The sequence below is a fragment of the Bubalus bubalis genome, chromosome 21, assembly GCF_019923935.1.
Source record: "Bubalus bubalis isolate 160015118507 breed Murrah chromosome 21, NDDB_SH_1, whole genome shotgun sequence".
Lineage (NCBI taxonomy): Eukaryota > Metazoa > Chordata > Mammalia > Artiodactyla > Bovidae > Bubalus > Bubalus bubalis.
The window spans coordinates 21,586,373-21,602,622 of record NC_059177.1 but is presented as its reverse complement, the minus strand read 5'-3'; the positions used below and the strand labels follow the sequence as shown (position 1 = coordinate 21,602,622).

At 44.3% G+C, this 16,250-nt stretch overlaps 1 protein-coding gene across 10 annotated transcripts in view; it reads left to right on the top strand.

The window, feature by feature from the left end:
• The window catches only part of ITPR1 (inositol 1,4,5-trisphosphate receptor type 1), a 354,027-nt gene that overhangs the window by 211,913 nt on the left and 125,864 nt on the right, over nt 1-16,250 (top strand). For 7 of the 10 annotated variants that reach the window (XM_044934302.1, XM_044934310.1, XM_044934306.1 and 4 more), the window contains 5 exons: nt 3,640-3,760; nt 5,982-6,166; nt 9,993-10,141; nt 11,040-11,151; nt 15,639-15,671. In XM_044934302.1, the coding sequence (XP_044790237.1) occupies nt 3,640-3,760; nt 5,982-6,166; nt 9,993-10,141; nt 11,040-11,151; nt 15,639-15,671 (600 nt within the window). The remainder of the gene's footprint in view (nt 1-3,639; nt 3,761-5,981; nt 6,167-9,992; nt 10,142-11,039; nt 11,152-15,638; nt 15,672-16,250) is intronic. The other 3 variants (XM_044934311.1, XM_044934309.1, XM_044934308.1) reach the window with 1 other exon arrangement.

Here is a 16,250-nt window from a genome sequence, read left to right as displayed (position 1 = left end):
TCCAGCCTTGTGACCCTAGCCTGCTCAGGCTCCAGAGATGTTCCACCATTTCTTTCTTTCCAGGAATGTGATAGGTGTTTCTTTCTTTTTAATTTTTATTTGACTAAAGTTGTATTTGACTTTAGTTTAACTATATCCTTTGCTGTATAGTTTTTATGGGCTTCCCAGGTGGCACTAAGAACCCACATGCAGATACTGGAGACATAAGACACGGGGTTCAGTCCCTGGGTTGGAAAGATCCCCTCGAGGATAGTTTATATACATTGCTGTGTTTGTGTTTGTTGAATTTGATTCACTTGTATATATCCACATATCTGCTTTTTAGACTCTTCACTTATTTATGTTAGAGTGCTAAGTGGAGTGGAGTTCTCTGTGATATATAGTAGGTCCTTGTTGATGTCTATTTTATTAAAATGTTTCTATTACTGTGCATATGGCATGGCATATTAACATGCCAACCTTCTGATTTATCCCTCATCCCCTACCTTTATCTCTGGCAACTATCAGATTTTTTAAAAGTCTTTGAATCTGTTTGTTTTGTCAAGTGGTTCATATGAGTCAATTCTTAGATTCCATCTCTAAGTGGTATTTTATGATATTTGTCTTTCTGTCTCTTGTTAGTATTATCATCTCTAGGTTCATCCACGTTGCTGCAGATGGCGTTATTTCATTGTGTGTGTGTGTTTTTTTAATGCCTGAGTCATATTCCATTGTCCGTATGGACCACACCTCCCGTGTCTATTCACCTGTCACTAAATATTTTGGTTGGTTCCTTGTCCTGACTATTGTAAATAGGATTGTAGTGAAAGTTGGGGTGCTTGTGTCTTTTTGAGTTAAGGTTGTCTTTGGATACATGCCTAATAGTGGGATTGCTGGATCATTTGGTAGCTCTGTTTTTTTAGGATTCCCCATGTTGTTCCTTGTAGTAGCTATACCAATTTCTGTTCTGTCGAACAGCATAGGAGGGCATCATTTTCTCCATGCCTTGTCCAGCATCTATTCTTTGAAGACTTTTTGAGGATGACCATTCTGAGTGGTGTGGGGTGATACCTCAGTGTGATTTGATTTCCATTTCTCTTAATAATTAGTGAAGTTGAGCATCTTTTCATGTGTTTTTATTTTCTTTAAACAGTGTAAGATTTACCTCTTGAAATAGGGTTCTGGAAAATTCTGCCGTTTTTTTAAATAATTTTTTGATGACCTACACCAAGGTATTTCTTGAGGTCGGATATCATTTATAGCCCCGCTGCTGCTGCTGCTGCTGCTGCTGCTAAGTCGCTTCAGTCGTCTCCGACTCTGTGCGACCCCATAGACGGCAGCCCACCAGGCTTTCCCGCAGGGCTTGAATATTCAGTGCTCATCCGCACTCCTTTTAAAGTTGTTACGAGAAATGGCCACAAGGCGGCAGCATTTCTTCGTCCCCAACAGGCCTTGTGTCTTTTCGTGCCCATCGGCACACGTTTAAAAGTTGTTGTTATGAGAAATGGCCACGAGGCGGCAGCATTTCTTCATGCCCAACTGGGCTTCCTTGGGCAAGCAGAGCCTTAGTAAGAGTCAGGTTTGTGGCTTGTAAATTAGACACAGGAGCTTGTGTCTCCTTACTTCCTTCCCCGTCTTTTCCGCCTCCCAGACAAATCCCAACCCTTGCAACACCGCTCTCCTGAGGGTTCTGTCTTCCGTGGGTAGGGTGACTCTAAGGATGGAGTCTGGAGGTGGCAACCCCACCTGGAGACTGGGGGACTGTTCCGAACTCATCCAGTCCAAGGGATCTGACTTCCTTTGGGTACACTAAGCTTTGTTTGGCTATAGGTGGGCCTACCTGGATCTGGAGATTGGGGGAACCGGGCACCACTACTGGTTTTGAGGGGTGGGTTCACTTGCCGCCACTTCCTCCCCAGCTTCCTCAGCCCCAGGACAGTCCAGCCTTGAGACCCAAGGCTGCCCCGTCTCCAAGGATGTGACACCAGCCCAGGTCACCAAGACTTGACATCCCCTCAGGAATACTGCGCTCTCCCCTCAGCAGAGTAGGCATTTGTTTGCTGCTTCTGTTTTTTGTTTTTTTTTTAATTTCACTTTTATTTTATATTGGAGTATATTTGATCATTTGTTTCAGATGTACAGCAAAGTGATTCAGTTATCCATATACACTGTCTATTCTTTTTCAGGTTCTTTTCCATTGTAGGTTATTATAAGATATTGAGTATATTTCCCTGGGCTATACACTAAGTCCTTGCTGGTTATCTCTTTATATATACATTGCCTTTTCCCTTGCATATTGGGAGAAGGCAATGGCAACCCACTCCAGTACTCTTGGCTGGAAAATCTCATGGACGGAGGAGCCTGGTAGGCTGCAGTCCATGGGGTCGTTCGGATATGACTGAGTGACTTCACTTTCACTTTTCCCTTTCATGCATTGGAGAAGGAAATGGCAACCCACTCCAGTGTTCTTGCCGGGAGAATCCCAGGGACGGGGGAGCTTGGGGGGCTGCTGTCTGTGGGGTCACACAGAGTCGGACACGACTGAAGCGACTTAGCAGCAGCAGCAGCATGTATATTTTAATCCCAAACTCCTAATTTATCCCTCTCCCCTTTGGTAACTGCAAGTGTATTTTCTATGTCTGTGAGTCTACTTATGTTTTGTACATAAATTCAGTTGTATCATTTTTTTAGATTCCACATATGCACGATCTCATAACCCATTTTAATTTCTTACATTGATCTTCCTTAGCCCCAAGCACTTTATACTTGTTTTCCTTTCATCTAAGAAACTTTTGTAGTATATTTTCAGTACTTTTTTCTTTGCTATATGAAGTCCTCCTGTGTTTCAGAGGGGATAGGCAAGTACATCCTCCTAAAAATTGCAGACCAGTGGAGTAGTGTCCCATCCATGGTGACCTTTACCATGCAGGTCTAAAGCTACCCTGATGCAGATAGCTTCAGATGGAGGCCAAAATTACAGTTTGCAGATGCCGTCAGGAAGTCAGTGTCAGATTGCTAAAGTCCTTGTTTGACTTCTTTTAAAATGAGTACAAATTTATACTATCATGGAAAGGGATAGATCTTCCTCTGCAGTTAACTTGTAAGCACTCACCTGTGGCAGATGAACACTTGTGCATAGTCACCATGAGAACCGTATTCTCCTTTTATCATTGGAGACACTGCCTGAAATAAACAAGGAGTATTCTAGGTGAGATCCACTTACCAGTTTATCAAGGCTGATTAAAAAATACAGTTCTACTCATATAACATCTGAAAAGAACTCCGGGAGTTTGTCAGCCTCAGTCTTTGTATTTTATATATTGCATGAAGTTAAAGGTCAGAGAAGTAAAGTGACTTGCCTACAATCACACAGCCAGTTGGTAATGAGACAAGAATACCAGCGTTGAGGCTGTGATTCCACTGCTCCGTCCAGTGGTCAGACTTAGCATCGAGTTTGTGCATTGCCTTAAAATGCTTCTGACTTGGTCTCCGTTGGCTCGGCCACTTCTGGAATCCTGTTCATCACCGGCCACCCCCTCCCACTCGTGCCTAAGGGTCTGTGAACCTGTGGTTCTGGGCAGTGTCTGCTTCTGACCAGCATCTCAGTCACTCACAAATAAATGTCTTCACACGGCCTCCTCCTTGTCCTCTTTCTTGCAGACTCGCCAGCCCGTCTTCGTGCAGCTGCTGCAAGGTGTGTTCCGGGTTTACCACTGCAACTGGCTCATGCCAAGCCAGAAGGCCTCGGTGGAGAGCTGCATCCGGGTGCTGTCTGATGTAGGTAAGACTCCACCTCGGTTTGGATTCCACATGGAAACAGGCCACCCAGCAGTGATCAAGGCCGCCCTGGACAGAGCACCAGCTCCATAGCTCTGCAGAGCTCCCTCACACCGGAGGCTGCAGACCCAGAGCTGGAACCACGATCTTCTTGATTCTTAAACCTCCCTTTCATCTCTCCAAGCTAGCACCCCCCAAAGTTCAGAGCCAGCAAGTCCCAAAGAAAGGTAGGCTTTGAAAAGCCAGATTGTGTGGTTAAATGTTAGGCAGGTCTTGGTGAGTTCCAGCGTGCTCAAGTGCGTCCAGGGGCCTGGGAAGCCCCTCATTCGAGAAAGTCATCTGTTGAATCCGGTAAACATAGTTGACCATATGGGAACTTTCTTTTCATGCAAAGCTCATGTCCACCCCCGGGGAACATCCTTTGTCAGAGATGGCGGCCTGCTTCCTCCTGCCTCTCGGTGATAAAGCTTCTCCATCCCCTGCCCCCTCCCCTCCTGCTCCCCATCGCCCCTTGTCGGCAGCTTTGAAAGGAAATTATGACCATTACTTCATCCTGATTTTGTCGGTCTCTGATCTGTTGCGCTCTTCCACTCCCTCCCCTTAAATACTATGAAAAGGGAAAGCCTTCCTTCCTAAATTGAGAAGGGTTATCTGCCTCTAGTAGCTCTTTAGCTCCCTGGAGACCCCAGAGAAGATGAGTAGGGCTCTTAGCACTGTTGAGCTGTTGTGTTCCATTGGGCTTGTTGCCCGATCGCAGTCTTCCCCGCCTAATTCCCTTTATATGCGTATGGCAAGCACTCGTGTCTTTTTATTATTTACATGGCACAATTTCACAATAAAAGATTATGCTTTTGAAAGGGTGTACATTATTATAGGTTCATGATGTGATAAAATAGGGCTCTGATCACCCTGAATTCTGCCCATATATGATGGTGCCTCTTGAGGTTGCTGGTTAAAAGTGGGGCAAGTTGCTGAGTTCACTAGCTCAGTGATCATCAGAGAGAGGAAATGTTTTAACAGTCTTGGCAGTGATGAGAAAAGGCAAGGAGCGTTGGTGTTTGTGAGACAGTGGACCATGAAAACTGCACAGCCCATGAACCCCAGCCAGCACTTATGTGCTTCTGCTGCATGGAGCTTTGAAGACAGGCAAGAATTGTCTTACTTTTTTTTTTTTTTTTTTTTTTTAACGTTATTGGATCTCCCAGATAGAAAGGATTGTTCGTCTGGTTATCTAACTTAATTTTTAAATTAACTTTTTATTTGGCAATAAATTTAGACTTTTAAGAACACTGCCAGGATAACACAGAGTTCCCATATACCCTTCAGCCGGTTTCCCCCAATGTCTGCATCTTACATTACCAGCTATGTTTGTCAAAACTAAGAAACTCAGATTGGCCTATTGCTATGAACTAAACGTCCAGACTTGGTTTTCAGCCCTTTTCCCACTAATGCCCTTTTTCTGTTCACAGTGCCATGTAGGCCGCCACATAACATTTAGTTGTCTCTGGTCTGTGACAATTTCTCATGTGTATGCTCGGTCATGTCCGACTCTGCAACCCCATGGACTGTAGCCGCCAGGCTCCCCAGTCCATGGGATTCTCCAGGCAAGAATACTGGAGTGGGTCCAGACCTTCCTTATTTTCTGTGGCCTCGACCATCCTCAGATGTCCTAGTCAAGTATCTGTAGAATGTTCCCCCTTTTTGGATTTGACTGGTTTTCTCATGATGAGACAGGAGTTGCCCTTTTTTTGAAGGAGGTTAAAAGGAAAACAGCAGCTTGTCTGGACAGCATAGCTTATGTCATAGTAGATGTTGTCTTTTGTACTATGTTTGGCTTAAAACAGCATTTTGTAGATGGTTGAAAGAATACAAAACCAGAGAATTTTTCAAAAAGCAGTTTACTGGTTAGATGAGTTCCCTGTCTTGATAATTCTTAAAATGTATAGCTATATCTGAGCCGCTAAGAAGCCATTCACTGAAGAAGCCCATTGGACCTACCTGAACCATATGACCTTGGAGCATGTAACTTTCCTCACAGCAGCTGGCCTCAGAATTCACATTGGAAAACCCGACCTAACAGATAGTGAGGTTCAGCTGAACTGCATATCCACGCTAACGCTGTGGGCATGGACACGCCTACCTGTGGGATGAGGGGGGGCAGTTTGTGTTTCTGGGGGGTCTCTCATCAGAGCTGTGGGCTCACAAGCCCCATCTCTCCTGTGTAGCCAAGAGCCGGGCCATTGCCATTCCCGTGGACTTGGACAGTCAGGTCAACAACCTCTTCCTCAAGTCCCACAACCTCGTGCAGAAAACCGCCATGAACTGGCGGCTGACGGCCCGCAATGCTGCCCGCAGAGACTCTGTCCTGGCCGCTTCCAGGGACTACCGGAACATCATCGAGAGACTGCAGGTAATGCCCAGCGCTGATGGAAGCGACCCGTAACCTGGCCCGAGGCGGCTCCCCACACTGAAGGGCTTCCTTGAGCCAGGGAAAAATCCAGGGTTGGCCCCAGGGGGATATCAATGTGATGAGTGGGTAGTCAAATGCAGATATGTCTGTTGGGCCAGGAGAGCAAAGCTCCTCGGGACCCAAAAATACTCCCGACAAAGTCATGGTCTTCAGAGGTTGTTCATGGATTTACAAATCTCTTTTTCAAGAATTCCCTTGTCACTTATTAGGAAGGAATAAATCAGTGTTAGAAGAGGATGCTTAGAATAAGAGTGTAACAGCTCCTACATTTTTCCCCATCATCTTGGGATTTTGGCCTCTTGAATCAGTAAGTAAACAAGTGTAATCGTAACTGAGAGAGGAGTTTTCTCCCAAATGAGCCAAATGAAAATAAAAGTGTTACTAAATTCTAGCTAGATTCTACTCTGTTTACTTAGTGCCTACAAAGAGACGTGCTCTTCTTTTGTTAAGAGGGATAGTGAGGATTAGATGATGTGAAACATTTAAACATACTCCGTAATATTAGCATCTTCCTTTGAACAAGCACCTCAGGTGATTTCCTCACAGATGATGCATGGACCATGGTTAGAGAATCACAGATCCTTCAGAGGAGCTTGGTGCCATGGTGCAGAGTGTGATCTCAAGCCAGCGCCCGATCATGGCTCCGCGGCTTAGAAATGCATAACCTTAGGGAAGTTACTTAATTTCTCCAATTTCCTAACTTGTAAAATCATCTAATAGTAACACCTACGTCATGGGGCTGATACGAAGATTAAGAGACTTAAGACGTTCCGGTCACTTGTGACTGCCTAAGAAATGACAACAGCAATTATTTTATTCTTTGACTGTTCTGGAGGTTACTGGGCTCAGCAAGGTGTTTCTTGCTCAAGTTCGTTCATGCAGTTGCAGTCCGATGGTGGTTGTGTTTGGACTCACCTTGAAATCTCACTCATCCACACGTTTGGCAGTTGACACTGATCGTTAGCTGGGACCTCAGCTCTCGCCTAAATTATCTACACGGAGCCTCCCCATAGAGTATGGGCTTCCTCACAACACGGTGGCCGGGTCCCAAGATAAGTCTGGAGAGATAGATAAGTAAAAGCTATACTGCCTTAATGACCTGGCTTCAGAAATCACATGGCATCCTTTCTGTCATATTCTTTGGGTCAAGATAGTGACATATGTCCACTTAGGTTCAAGGGGAGAGGACATAGACCACTGTTTGATGAAAAAGAGCTTGCAAAATCGTTTATACTGCAATGTTTGTACAGCAATGGAAAATGCAATACACTTAAAGCACAAAGAACAGAACCTGGCATGTAATGAGCCAGGCCACATGATCAGTGACCTGCTCTTCTTAATATTATTATGGTCGTTATCCTTATGACCATAATAATTATCATTAATAAGTGAAGTAAATGAGTCTCTGAGGGTGACACAAGTTACCTAAAGACAAAAGAGTTCATTGATGCATTCATCAGCCCCACCCTAGGCACAGGGGATACAACAACCAAAGCCAGAAATAATCTTGACCTTCATAGAGTCTCCAGTGTTGGAAGGGAGAGAAACAATGAGCAAATCACACAGATAGAAGTAAAATGGTAAGAGAGACAGACACTGCAGAGGAGTGAGCAGTGCTATGAAACATACTGATGAGGAAGCTCATCTTGCCTGGCGCTGGGGGTGGTGGTCAACAAAGGCATTGCTGGGGAAGGAACATTGGAACCAAGACCAGGGGACAGGGGGACTGACTTAAAGAATGGAAGGGAAGGGAAGAGCTTGTGAGGAGACCATTCCACAGGGGAGAATACAGCGCAGAGACCTCAGGAAGGTTAGCTTGGCTGGAGCCCACAGAGCTGGGTGGATGGAATTTGAGCCTTGTCATGACGGAGCCATTTCTTAAACAAAGGTAGCCTGATTCCCCATGGAGTGTTTCCTGATCTCCACTATGGTTTAGAAGGAGGAAGGTCACTGTATTGTAGACTCGTAACTGGATGAGCACACAGCATTTTCTCCTGCTCAAACTGAATTATCTGTGGCTTAGAAACACACCAGTGCTCTTCTTAGATCATTACACATATTCTTGGGTAACAGAATAAAATACATAAGTTTAGGCAGTGCTTGTTTTAAAGACTTGGCCAGTAGCCAAAGCGATCCTCATTTATCTAATAAGTTATTGTCTGTCTGAGTCCCTGCAGTTACGAGATTGCTCAGAACGGCAAAAGTTGTCATAATGTGAGAACATGAACTTGCAAATGCAGTGCTTATATAATTAACCCCCATTCAGACATCCCCCTCACTTAACACTGGCATCTCCCCCTGCCCATCGCTTCGCCACCCTTGTCTGTTGGTCTCTCCCCGATTGCCGAATGTTCTACATTTGACAATACAATGCAAATCAATTGCAATGTGAAGTTCCAACCTGGCAAAAGATGCAAGATTTCGTGAACACGATGCCGAAGAACTGTTTCAATCTTGTACAAAAGCTGGAGACAGATAACGAATTGCCAGAGTTAGGACCAGTCACTGTTGAAGAAGAGGAAATTGGGTGCTTTCCCAGAGAGAACTGTTAGGGAAACTGACAAAATTCTCAAAGAATTTTGCCAAAGCGACCCTCTTTCTGACTGTGGTGTGAAAGTCATTCCAAACTAAGGGATGTTGCAGGGTACTCTCATAATATTGTTGGGAATATCGCCCCCTGCCCAAAGCAGTTTGATTTATTCATGCGTTCTTGAATGCATCCTAAATACGATTGAGTGATGACAAATTTTGTTACATGTAAGATGAAGTAGAATTGTATTCATAAGTTTTAGTTTCTAGATAAAAGATCACTCAATTCTTTGTGAATTTGGGGCCTAGGAAATTTGGGTCCCTGATTGAGATGAATGCAATTAAAGTGGGCTTTCTCCATGCAAAGCTTCCTGGTGAATTATCTGATCTTCCCCAGCGTGTCGTGTTCTGCCCTTCGTAGCCAGCTTGCTGGTAGCTTGGTTCTCAGTTAGCAAGCCAGACGGCAGACTTTAGCATCTTTTGGAGATAATTTCTCATCTGTTTTCTGCCATTTGCCTTTATATGGTGTTTGTTGTGTTGGTTTTGCTGCTCTTTCAACTTCTCTCTGTTTTCCTTTCCTACAGCTATGTGTTTTGCATTTGAAGACCATCATGCTATCAGGGTACATGTATTTAGCATGTTGATACAGCATGTTCATTCATTTGTGTTCTCATTTTTATATGATATTTTATTATATGAATAATTCATGCTCATTGGAAATAATTTGGCAATACTCACAAGTACCACTAAATAGAAGAAAACTGGAGTCACCTGTAATCCCACCTCTCAGAGAAAACCACTAATGATGTTTTAATGTTTGCTGCGTATCCTTTAGACATTAATGTTGCGGATAAAAGGTGGATCGTAGAGTCCATACTATTGTTTGGCCATTTTTTTTACACTTGTAATGTAGACACCTTTCCATGTTGTCGAATGTACTTTTTGCATCCTATTTTAAAACATATGGAATGATCCCTTGGGTAGCATAAGGACCATCTCACAGAGCGGGTGGGGAGGATGTTACGTCTTTGTTATTTCTCTGTTTTCCGCATCAGGGTCTAATGCTTCAGGTAACCGTTGGGCAATGTCTAATAACTTGAGGCACATACCAGACGGTGCTGAGGTTACTGTAACCCAGCCTAGTCTGTGGTCATGCCTCAGGTCAGAAATGAATGTTCCCGCCCTCCCGTGGTCGCCTCGGCCCGAGCTGCTCACCCGGGCTGTGCTTCCGTTCCAGGACATCGTCTCGGCCCTGGAGGACCGTCTCCGGCCCCTGGTGCAGGCCGAGTTATCTGTGCTGGTGGATGTCCTCCACCGGCCCGAGCTGCTCTTCCCGGAGAACACGGACGCCAGGAGGAAGTGTGAAAGCGGGGGCTTCATCTGCAAGTAAGCAGCCCCTCCCGCCGAGGTGCTCGCTGGGGCAGAACCCCGATGACCAGACGCGGCACTGTTCCCGGGAAGGCGGGGCTGGCCTGGTGTTCGGTGAAAACAGCAGGGCCTAGTGCGGGGGGTCCGTTCTGACTGTTCTAAAGGAAGTGCGTAGGTGCAGTCCTACTTAGCAACACTGTTGTTGGGTGACAACTTCTGCTTTGAGAACCGCACGCCCAGTTGTTCATCTTCCACTCACCACATGCAGGCAGGATGACCCCCGTGGACTGACAAGACTCCAAAAGCCACGGCCCACGAATCCTCAGCAAGTTCAAACCTACCAGGGCCTCACGGTCTTTTCCCAGCAGCTTTGTAATTTCTCGTTTTATGCCGTGGGGCATCATCTAGAAGCAACTGGTCCCATGACCAGAGATCGCTCTCTGATTTTCACCCTAAGGTTGGTTGGTTAGCTTGAGCATGAATTCTGCTGCTTTTTTATTTTTCTGGGCCCGTCAAAGGCTAAGACTGGATAAACAAAGCAGTGGTTGGGATGTGTTTATTCCAACCATAATACTCTTGAGGTTCTTTTTTTTTTTTTTTTTTTTTTTTAACACTGCTGACATATTTTGGCCACATTACTGACAATCCTCAGTGGGTAAATAACTGCACTCCATAAACAGCAGTTTGGAGTGGGCCTCTGTCTCCCTTCGGACCTGTTTGCTGCTGCCGACCAGCAGGTGTCGCTATTGAGACACCGACTGGCTGTTAGTGAAGGGACTGCCCGGAAGTCTGTTTAAGTCTGGGAGCCTTTGGTAAATATTAGTTCATTAACAGACTAGTTACAATAAGTTGTTTTGTTTTGTTTTTATGTAAAGATGTTTCAGGGATGTAATCCGTGGTTTTCCCCTCCATTCAGGTTAATCAAACACACTAAACAGCTGCTGGAGGAGAATGAGGAGAAACTCTGCATCAAGGTCCTTCAGACCCTCAGAGAAATGATGACCAAAGACAGAGGCTATGGAGAAAAGGTACTGCCTTTTATTTTCATGTGAAAACCAGGTGTTGCTATTAGATAGAAGCAGAGTGGGGGCACTTAGAAATCCACCTTAGTTCAGGCATATTGACTGGAGAGATAACTTAAAAAAAAAACAAACCTATTCATCTTGCCCTTGAGGTAATTAAATCATATGACTCTCTCTTTAGAGTCATATACACTTAAGTGTCTCTTTTAGGCTGCTTGCCATATAATCTATATTCAGAAAAATAGGAACAACAAGATGTTCCGTCTGTTTAAATTCCCAGTGAGAATGCAAATGCCTCTCGTGTACCAAGGTGTGTATGTTCCTGAGTTTTGGGTTCCAGCTGAGCATACCTGTGGGTTTACTTGCTTCTTTCTGGTGAGACGTTACACAATCCTCCCAGTGTATGAAGAAACTGCCTCCAGTTCTAACTGGAATGAAGACAGACAGACATGTCACCTTTTCTAACTGAGATTGGGAAATGGACCATCCCTGGGAGCTGAGACTTCTGATCACATGCAGTGAGCCATGATGCACAGAAAACAGCCCTCACACCCCCGATTTTGGTCCAAGTGGGATAAAAAGAGCCCCATTGCTCTTCCTTTCTGCCCCCAGCGAAAAATAGGGCCTGAATTTAAGTCTCACCAGTCTTCTTTGAAGGCAGTAATATTCATTTACTATCTTGAAGCCACTTTTATCCGCATTTTCCGAGTAGGTAAATGTGCTGATATCATTGACTTATCAAATACACAGTAAATAACTTTTATTCATCTCTGCAAAGAATGCTTGATAATTAAATCACAGCCTCCCTTGTCAAAAGAGATGGTGATAAGTAGATTCTTGCAAGTCTAAAACACTGTCGGAATCTTGCTTTCTAACCTAAGCAGTGTCCGTCCTTAATATTAGAGCAATTCAACATGTGCGGATCTTTGGATGAAAGCAAATAAAACAGAAAGGTACACAGTCCTTTTTGCAGTTTACATTCCTCCACTGGCCCCAAACCACAATGCTTTTAAACATCAATCTAAACTTGTAAAATGTACAAATTCAAACTTGAATAAATGTTACTTGGAAAATAAGTGTTTATAACTCAGGAGGAATTTCGCAGTGGAAATATGCCAGAATAGAGTTTATAAATATAAAAGCAAGGAACGCTGGTACAAATGGGAAGTAACGAGATGACCAGTCTGCACTGTGTAGATACCCAGCTAGGTCTTGCCCTTGATAAGGTGAGGAGGACAGTAAAAGAGAATACACTTATCAGATAGGTAAATAATAGCCATTTATTCCACAGGATGTTTGTTTTTCTTCGAGTGAACTGTAAGAAGTGTTTTTAAAAAATTGACTCTAGTTTTAAAAACTCGTGTTTTTAAAAAATTGACTCATTCACTTTCCCTAATAAGATAAATTCTACCAAAGGGACCTTAACCAGCTGTGAATTTATTTGTACCTTTGGGGCAGAAAACACAATTTTAAACTGTAGGGACCACAGTTTTCTCCTCTTGAGAATGTCTGCTTCTTTCTTAGCCAAGGTACTTGAGGTAAGCTTTGCGTCTCTACTCCAGTGAACTTGTAAGTTGTGCTTATACTTTCAAGTGAGTTTTCTTTTTAGAGCGTGGAAAGTATAAGTACAAGGAGTTGGTTGAGAGTCTGTTGCTGGGCAGAAAAGTGCGCGGGGGTCTTCGGGGCCGTGTGGAAGGTGTGCTTCCTGCCGCCTTTCCCTCCCCATGGTGGACCAACAGGGAGAACGCTGTCTTGGCACCTGGGGACACGATCCGAGATGCTGTCACCCTGCCTGTGAGAAAGCTCGTGGAGAGCGATAGAGCCAGGGCTTCGCGAGGCCAGTAGATGATGCAGGCCGTTGTGAAAGAGTTACGAGAGTTGAGAGGAGCTCCTGAGGGTGCAGCTCAAATCCCTCTTCATCTGGTGAAGAAATTAGCCACATCCTGGCAGAGAGAGGCTTGGCGGCAGGATGACAGTTCCTTCCCGTCGGGCTGGAGCTGTCATCCCCCTGGTCAAAGTGAAAATACTAGAAGCCAGTACGGGAAATGCTCTGCCACCGAGGAGGACATTCTAGAAACCTGTGCTAGTCAGCAGCTCCGCAGACCGCACAGACATGCCATGCTGCCTCTGGCCCCAGGCTCGGACTGCGGGAAAAGGCTGCTTAACCCTTCACTTTAAAGGGGAGCAGGGGGGCGTTAAATGATTTGTGTTTCTTCCAGTTTCATTGTTAGTTTGCACTCGGTCCTGTTTCACTAAGGCTTTTGGAAAATGCCTTTGATGGGTTACTGGCTGCCGCTGTTTGAGTAAAGAGGCATGACATGCGGGAGCCAACTCTTTCAAGGATGGGAAGAACCCAGACCCAAAGAACTAACCTTTCTTAGGCAAACCAGGGCGGGGTGTTGTTCAGTCGCCAAGTCATGTCTGATTCTGCGACCCCATGGACTGCAGCATGCCAGGCTTCCCTGTCCTTCACAGGGGGTGTTATTCGATCAAGTGAAGTGAAGTGGCCTTTGAACTGGGTGCTCAGGACACAAAGGCAAGTGTGAATGCCGAGTCTGTCGTCTTGGCCTAGTTTTCCTATTCGTTGCCTCTTGAGTGGAGCTTGTCCCATGACTAACACCCTGCTGGGATGGCCAAGGTTGCTCTGTCTCCCTGCCCTCTCCTGAGTCCTCACAGTCCTCTCTCCTGGTCTGCGGGGCCCTCACATCACCTGAGGTTTGGATCAGGCCTAAGAGTCATATCTGAGAAGCCAGTGGTCAGCGCACTTGTCCTGGTCCATTGCCTAAGATGTGCCCGTCCAAGAACTGTGACACGTGCTGGAAATGTAGGGGTGGGGCACAGAGGATGGTGACAAAATTTAAATCATGATCATTTAGAAATTATGTTTTACTGTGGTGTCTCCAAATGGGCCAGCAATATTTACCAGAGAGTGGTATTAAGATATAATATAGGATAGTATAATATAGTGGAATATTAAAAAGGATCACCAGAATAATGATGGAATACATTTTCATGTGATTCTTGTGTCTTTCTCAACAATGTATTCAAAGTTAATAAACTATAAAATCAGGGCTTTGCAACCATTCTGTGTGTGCAAGGCCTAGCCAACTCTGCTTTTAATCTACAGATTTAACCATGTTAAATAAAATGGTTACCTCCCATCGCTAAACATCTCTTAAGATTTACCCTGAATCTCTCTATAATTCATAGAATATATTTATGCCCCTAGGCCCTGCTTGAAGAGAAAGCATGGTTATTATATATATCGGCTGCTCTATTACCTACCGTACGATTTTTATTAAGATATTTTTGATTCAAGAGTCAGAGTTTTGGAAAGAAATTCAGAGGCCAACAGATAATGTGAAAGAATATCTCAATTTATTTAAACTCCATTTTTCTTCTGAATAATGGTACCTGTTACACTACTAGAGAGTTTTTGACCTCAAGTAATATCAGGATTTTCATTTCTTATGATTTGTCAATCCCCTGTTAATTACTAGTGCCTCTTTTCTCTAGGCAAATAAACTATTAATATTTCCAGCTATCAGTGTTTCTAGTAGGAGTTTAAATTTGCAAAAGTAAATATTAATGAAACATAATAAAAAAAAAATCAAGGATCCTCCATCTATCATTAAACATGCATAATCGTCATTAATCCTCTTTTTCTTTCTTTTGAACTTGGTGCTAATAAATCATTTCATTGTTCCTAATATCACTCAGGTAGGCACTAATCACCTTGGAGGGATCTAGTCTCTTTAATCAATAGTATCAGGATTTGGAATATCTGGGCTGGGGAACATGTTGGTCTTATTGCTTGCTTAAATTGAATCTGGGTCTGATTTATCCCACTGCTTGCTTAAATTGAAGATGGGTCTGATTTATCTCAATGGTAGTTTGGACTCAAGATACCCCACTCCCATTCAATGGTATAATGAGTCCAAGGAGAGAATTTTCTCCTAAGCTGAGTTGATAGGAGTTTAGCTTTTAACCCGACTCTCTCCCATCCTTTTCTGAAAGGACATGGTTCTTGATCGGGGATCTTGCCCTCGTTCACAGCTCAGTTCAAGTTTTCTTTACAAGGGAGTACAACGGTGCCATTCAGGGCTCTTGGTTCAGTGACCTGTGAGGTTTTTTGTTTGTTTTTTTCCTTGGCCACACTGTGTGGCATGAGGGATCCTAGATCCCCAACCAAGGTTCGAACCCACTCCCCTTGTATTAAGAACATGAAGTCTTAACCACTGGACCACCAGGGAAGTCCGGACCTGCGAGGTTTGATACCTGGCATGTAAGCAAAGTGTGGCAGCATCCTGCCCGAGATACCAGGGTGCAGTGGTGTCCAGAATGCCCACAACTCTCAAGACGGTTGCGTTCTAACGATGCTCCAGCCTGAGTCAGCGATGAGAAATACAGTGACAAAGCTTCTAACACTTAGCTCGCTTGTATTTCCTGTTCTAACATTGCCTTCTTTTTCTCCCCCCTTTTTTCTTTTCCAGCTCATCTCCATTGATGAATTGGATAATGCTGAGGTCCTAATTTCATTTTTTTTCAAGTGTCCCATGGTGATGTTTCCATGACCCTCTCCCAGTGAACTCTGTGACCCGTCTGTCCCCTAGTCTGTGCAGCATCTAGTATCTGACTTTGTGTAGCATGCCTCTGGGAGTGAGTCAAGTCCTTCGTGTCTGTGTTAGCGTTTCCCATGAGTTTGTTTGCCATTTGTCCTTGGAGCCCATCCGAGTCTAGATAAAGATTTTCTAAACTGTGATAAAATTTCGATCATTCACTGTCTAGAAGCTCAGCTGAATTTGTGGTTGGCGCTGGCTATTAACAGATCTCTGAAACTCAGTGCTGATGCTTCTCTCTCTCTATGTGAAGCACTCATGCAAACAAGAAATAACTATATGGGTACAGTTTGCAAGTGGTGAAAGAAAAAAACAAACCACTGCTCTCTTGGTCAGCATGTTGGAAAGTGTTAAGTGTGAGGGGGTCATAGAAAATTTTGTCAAAGTGCAGAGCGAATTCTACAGCAATCTCGAGACTTTTCAGCTGCTGGCTTGCAGTGGAATTCAGAATATACTATATCCTTGGCTTCTCAATTCTAGGAAAAC